Source organism: Sebastes umbrosus, chromosome 11 (assembly GCF_015220745.1).
Source record: "Sebastes umbrosus isolate fSebUmb1 chromosome 11, fSebUmb1.pri, whole genome shotgun sequence".
Classification (NCBI taxonomy): domain Eukaryota; kingdom Metazoa; phylum Chordata; class Actinopteri; order Perciformes; family Sebastidae; genus Sebastes; species Sebastes umbrosus.
In genome coordinates, this window is record NC_051279.1 from 22768526 (window position 1) to 22775645 (window position 7120).

Consider the following 7120-nt stretch of genomic DNA (forward strand, 5'->3'; position numbering starts at 1 on the left):
GCCTCATCCGATTTTTAAATATAATCATATCTGGCCCAATACATTTCTGACTTGTATTTTTCCACTAACCTCCCAGTCTATTGTGACTAGTGACTTAGACAGATCTTTAATTTAGACAGACTTTTCATTTAGTTGAAGTTGGGGTTCAAATACAATTTATGTTTTGTAATTTTATTTATTTAGGTGTGTGGTTAAATATTATATCATTTTGTTGGCAGCTAAACAAATGTATTGTATGAGGAGGATAAACAGCAACATAAAACAATTTAAATCTGAAAATATAGTATTTGTGTATAAATGCATAGGTCTTTAAATTAAGGTTTACTAACAGTATGAGTGTATACTTGCTCCACAGAATGATGAATCCAGCTTTGGTCTTTGTCTTGCTGGTGGTTCTAGGACAGACAAGTGGCCACTTTTGGTTTTTTCAAGGACATAAAAGGGTCCCCCCCGTTGGTGAGATTATTCTTTGAACTGGTTAAATCTAATTATTGATAATACCCCAATACATTTCAATTTTAGTATTTAATATACATGTGTATAATGTGTGCTTTTCTCAATCTATCTTCAATATCACATTTCATAACTAAACACTGTTCCAACTGCTGATTTGTACCATATAAAATGTCCAATAGCAGATTGAACTTGACTGAGCAGACAGTCAAGTTCAACCTGCTGACTGCCTGTCATTTGGTGGCTTTGGTCTGATCAATATATGTAATACTACTGTGCCTTCCTCAAACTATCATTAATAACACATTTTATAACTTTGTCCAGGTAATAATATTGCTAGAGGTGGAACAGTGACTCAGTCCTCCATGAGTCATAATGGCGTCCCTGAAAGGGCCATTGATGGAAATCGTGCAAACATCTGGAGATACAACTCCTGCACCCACACAAGAGCAGAACAAAAACCCTGGTGGAGACTGGACCTCCTGAAGACATATAAAATCACCACTGTCACCATCACCAACAGAAGAGATTGTTGCCACACTAGGATCAATGGTGCTCAGATCCGCATTGGCAATTCCCTCAATGACAATGGCAATGGCAATCCCAGGTAACCGTCTTTCTTATATTAGATTTAAACATTTGATTGGTTGTGTAAGTTACAGGAAATCAGTGCACTAGATATACACATCATTTCTAAACAGAAACGCATATTGTTCACCACAACAGCAACATAAGTATCTAAATACAACTTCTGGTGAGATATATGTATTTTTTTTATTTGATAACATAGTATTATGCATAATTCTGTTTTCTTTTTCATCAGTTGTGCTGTTATTTCGTCTCTCCGTGCCGGGGCCACCGAAACCTTTCAATGTAAAGGAATGCAAGGCCGTTATGTAAACATTGTGCTTCCTGGAGCGAAAAAAATCCTGACACTGTGTGAGGTGGAAGTCACTGGGACAGAATCAGATGATTCCACTGAATATTCCTGCAACTGAGTCAGAAATAATTCCTCATACTCATGTCCACTTAATTTTAAAGCTAATCTACAGGTATCCATGTTTTGGTTTCTTTTCCTTCAATGGAATATTTATACTTATGATCAATGACTGTTGTAGCAATGTTTAATTGATGTCAATTCAGCTGACTGCTATTAACAAGGTGTAATCTATCTGGACATAGAGTAGCCTTTAAACGCCCTAGTGTGTCCTGGTGTGTCCTGGCGTGTCCTTGTGTGCCCTGTGTCCTGGTGTGTCCTGGTGTGTCCTGGTGTGCCCTGGTGTGTTGCTAAAGAAAGAAATAACTAAGTATTGACAAAATGTTTCAGAAAGTTTTCTCTGACTCAACCTTGTTATTCGTGTCATTTCTTTGAATAAATCATTTATAGATTGACTGGAGTTTCTATTTCTGTTAAATAAGTCATATTTACATTCAAAGTTTGATGTGCCATTGTTTTTCCTCTGTTTAAATTTGATATCTGTACATTGTGCTTGCACACGATATTTTATAATAGTATTGTACAATATCATAGTATTGTTGTGTTGATACAGTACCATGGTTTTACTATGAAATTGTGACCAAATTGCCATGCCAATATTTCATGGTATTTCCATGATACTTTTCCTTAATGGCCAAATAGACTGTAGAGAAAGAAAGTGGACTTTTGTTTCACTTCAGGTTGTGCTTGCGTGGGAAAAAAATAATCACATAACATAGAAATATTAATATAGACCTTAAAAGCTGACTCACGAAAGTGTAATAGAGCAATCGGCAGACATACCTGCTGCCCTTTTTTTCTCTCTTCTGGCCCATGTACAAGTTCACCTTCCCATTTTTTCCAAGACAAGCATGCAAATTTCATGCACAGAGTGAAATTTCCATACAGCACGTTGAGCCTGCTAACCTGCTACAGACCCCATAATAAGGGGCTTCACTAAATATTCACTGAGCATTCTTACAGTTTTTTTTGGGAAATATTGCAAAGAGAAAATAGCAACTATTTTACCTATGAGAAGCAGTCTGACATAACTTAATCCAGCCCCCCCCCCCCTTGTAATCTCAAAGACCACCAATGTACACATTTTCTGTAGATTTCTATTTTTCTTACCCTCTCTTCATGCTCACAACTCCCCATCTCTTTTGTCCGTCACTCCCTCTCAGCGCCTAGTTGTACCACTGTATTACTGCAGCACATCCATATGTCAGACCTATTCTCTGGGTATTTCTACCATCAGATATGACACATCATCCATCAGTCTCACCGGCAGCAATACTTCCAACATGGATGCTCCATCACTGGGCCACTGTCAGAGGGAGGTCGGTAGTAGCCCAACCCCACGCACCACCATTTCACACACACACACACACACACACACACACACACACACACACGTACATGCACATGCGCGCACACTTTTTTTGCCTGCAGAGGTGTCTTTCTTGGATATAACAACTTGCTGTGGAAACCTTTCTCCAGCATACATCAATGCTTCATTGGGGCCAAATAAATCATCTAGTCAACAGGGGGTAAAAGAGATGGGCTGACAGCCCCACATCCATGCAGCCTATGCCTCTTAAAAAGTTAGAAAATGGGTCGGTCTGCAAGAACAAAAGCAAGTGCAAGACTGTGGCATACCATGTTTTTGGAAGATGGTGAATTTCAAATGTACCAAGAGCTTATTCTGCCATTCTGGTGCCCCAGGACGAATATTCACTGTCACCACTCTCTCTCTAAAAAACAACCACAGTAAACACTGATCATACCATCATGCTTCACTTACAATCCTAATTGCTAAACGTATACCCATGACAAATGTCTTCTGAAAACAAAATTGCTCCTTTATTAATTCACTTATCACTATTATTATCTATAATCAATTAGGTCAATAATAAAATTAGTCAAGCCATTTACGTAATTATGCATTAAGACAATATACCTTGTTTGCACTGTAGTTTTGCTGCTTTGTTTGATATCCATAGAGAGTAGAGTCTTATTTTGTCACTGCTGGCAGAGAGGATTGGATAGGATTTAGACATCCTCTTTTCATCCCCAGTATGAACAAATCACTTAAAATACAGTTTTCAACCAAATGCAGCACTTTAGATATGTGTTACACCAGCAAACTGTTGCTGAAATAGATGCAACATTGTCAAAATGTCTCTACTTGCATTATATGTATTAGAGGTTATTGTGTTTTAATGAAGGGCAGTGGATCATTTGTGATTAGTGGTGTAACAAAAGATTATAAAACACAATGATCAGAAAACTGAAGACAGGCTTAACATAGCCAATACGGATCAATTAAAAAACGCCTTGATCAGCACATGAGACATCCTTTGTCAATAACCTACAATCCACCTGTCTTATATTTCCCTGAGGGCTTTGATGTCATCATAATCACATAAGTTCAATATACAGTTAAATATTCCAACCTGATCTCATGGGAAGGTCGCATTTTCACCATTTTTTGCATGTAATTTGTACGCCACTTTTTGCATGTCATCTGTACGCTACGCAACAAAACTATAATTCGCAGGTTTAGGCAACAAAACCACTTAGTTGGGTTTATGAAAAACACCATGGTTGGGCTTCAAATAAATGCGCAAACTAAGTACAATATGTACAGAAAACACGTCACAAACATCACTAAAAAACATGCCACAAACATCACTAACGTAACTTACAAATCAAAACACCAGTCTTGAACACTGCTCTCCTGGTTGAAAGTCCTGTGTTTGTTGAACCCATTGTTGTCAAATCCTAGTCAAGAGAGGTATTCTGTCATTGTTGAATTTGACATTAACTTCACCTGTACATGCACAACTTTCATAGCATGTTGTCTTGCATGTCTTTCTCTGTGTACTATGTTAAAAAATTAGACATGTTTCAGACCCTTTCGTAGACATGTGGTATACAGCAAATCCTATCACCACCATTAACATCTACAACATCTCAGAAACCACCACCACTGCAGCTTGCGTGCACAATGTCCACCTAGGACATTAAGTCATTACAAACCCATTAAGTAGTTACAGCCATCCTTAGTTACCAGTTAGAGCGGCTCTTGTGCCCTCTGCTGCCAATGCTCGTTTTCTTGATGCTGCTTCTCCTTTCCAGAGCCAGTCCTGCCCTACAACGCCTTTGCAGTTGAGCAAGAAGGAGTAGAGATGCTTACCCTGACCCTGACCCAACATAACAGAGCATGATAAAGTATAGGTAAAATTAACTATATGAAGTTAAAACATAAATTAATTTTATAGTTGATTTTTTCACTTTCTATAAAACAATTTGGATCAATTTGGATACAGGGATGGATGCAGAAGGACAGCAATTTGTTTGACTAGAGCTCAAAAATAACTAAGCTCTTGCTTTCTCTTGCTTGCATGGATTAATTTATATTGGAACACTTTGAAAAAAAAAACCCCAGGAAATTGAGGGTGAAACTGTGTTTTATTCACAGTCCATTTTAAACTGATCGACTGAGTTATGTTTCATGTGCTTTGTCATAGAATAAGTACAACGGTAAATGGCTGTGTGGCGCCTCATAGCCCTCCTATGAAAAAGGGTTGTAGTGCATTCAGTACATGTAACATAGCATTTGGTTGATGTAACCTTCCGTCACTTGTCTCTCATTTTGATCCACTGAGTGAGGGGATGAGGCATCAGGGGAAATCTACCCTCTAACCGCGAGTGCTTCGTGCTCCACCTAGCATTTAATCACTCTATGGACGACTGGACACCAACACAATACATCTTGGTTCTGTACATGTGTCCGTGGCTGTGCATGACGGTGTGTGGTTGTCTCGGATGTTTGAATTAATACGTTTTTATTTATTTTTCATGTTGGTGACATGCGTGTTTGTTTGTGTGTATTGTGCAGCGCCTCTGTGGTCCATTAAGTGATCAGGCCAGTATTTCTAAAAAAACCTAGAGTCAAACACATGTTGGGTAAGAGAACGTAAGTCAGCAAATCACAAAGAGAAAGAGGGAGAAAGGCGAGAAACATTCTCTCTGAATGGTTAAGGCTTAGTACTTCATTAGTCAGACACTACACATATTGGTCCCAAACACACATGCTTATAAGCACATACACAATCCGTGCTCACATAAAGTTGTAAACATATTGTGTTCAAGTTAGCACACAAGCACCCAACACACATTTTCATTACACACAAAATACACAAAGGAAACACACACTCATACATCCACAAAGCCATCAGAGCAAGGTCAAGCCTGACAGCAGGCAGATGAAGAGCCACTTAGGAGACCCGTCTCTTGTCTATATCCTGTGCCTCCCCTTTGAGAGCTCTATGCTCAAAGAGTCTATTGATAGGGAATAAACGATGAAGTCATAGTTGCTCTCAATGTCAGGTGGAAGAGAAACGAGTGGAATAAGTGTTAAGGTAGAGTATAGAAGTAGAACATAATTGTGTAAAATTACAATTAATCACAGAATTAGTGGAGCATTAATCATGTTGGGTCTCTTTGGGGGACGCTGTCTCATCAAAGTGCCATAAACCAGTTTGAAGACTTGAGTAACGGAAGTATAAAGACACATAATCACATCTAATGTCATGCAGAAAGAACAGATAATGGAGAGCGGAAGAGGCAAGATAACCCAGTACAATGTATGCTAATGAATACAACACACAAATGCTGCACAATGGACTAGAGCAATCCATGTTAAGTTTGATTTAGAGCATGAAACTGAAAAGAGAAAACAGAATAAATAATGTTTGACCGCAACATAAAACCCTAAACCAACCTTCCACCATACCCAAGCTACACAAATGCCCGAATAGTTGGGAATGAATGCTTTACATCATCAGAGCTTAGAGGAGGGATTGGAGATTCTATGTGTGTTCGATATTGTTGATTCTGCTCCACGGAGCAGACCTATCACCTCTGAAAACACTGGAGACCCGCTGGTTCAGTGCAGATTATAAATATGCATGGAAATCAATACATATTTGGCAGTGGGGGGAGAGAAAAAGTGAGAAAAACACAGGAAGAGAGCAGAGGCCCTGGAATGTTCATCTTCATTTATTACAGTCATTTATTCTCTTTCTCTCTCTTCCCTCTGCTGCACACACTCACTTCCCTACCTACGCACGCACGCACACACACACACACACACACAGACTCAGGCACAGACACACATATGCATCCGCAGCAGGAGAGAGGGAGAGAAAGAATATGTCCAGATCAGCAAATTATCCATTCTTTTCCCTTCGACCGTCCCTGTGGGGCTGTGCAGTGTGTAATAGCAAGTGCACTCCTCTGACGATTAGCCCGACTGTATATTTGTCATTTCAGGTCCATAAGGGAGGCCAGGGAGCAGTCTGAGACACAGGTTCATTCATCCATTGACTTCCATCCCGTGATGTTATCGGCAAAATCCACAATTCAACACAGTTCAGATTATTTATTAATTTAGGAAAAATGCTATGGACTATGGAAATATAATCTTACATAGGAATGTTTTACTTGCAGTGTGTCATCTTAAGCTGCAGAGCTAACCGAACGGTAGCCAGGGCCAATTTTTAACCGAGGTCCTGCAACAGCTGTGGGGTTTGTTTTTATCAATTTCCTGCAGTTCAAAGTTGTAGCTTCCACTTATACTTTTAAAAACTTAAATTTTAAAAGCACGAGTTTCTTGTTATAACA

At 39.1% G+C, this 7120-nt stretch overlaps 1 protein-coding gene across 1 annotated transcript; it reads left to right on the forward strand.

The window, feature by feature from the left end:
- The first annotated feature begins 755 nt into the window (after positions 1 to 755).
- Positions 756 to 1845, forward strand: LOC119496569 (fucolectin-7-like). Its single transcript, XM_037783961.1, has 2 exons — positions 756 to 1060; positions 1277 to 1845. Exons 1-2 carry the CDS (start codon positions 819 to 821, stop codon positions 1449 to 1451), a joined length of 417 nt encoding a protein of 138 aa, XP_037639889.1. The 5' UTR covers positions 756 to 818; the 3' UTR covers positions 1452 to 1845.
- The last annotated feature ends 5275 nt before the right edge of the window (positions 1846 to 7120 follow it).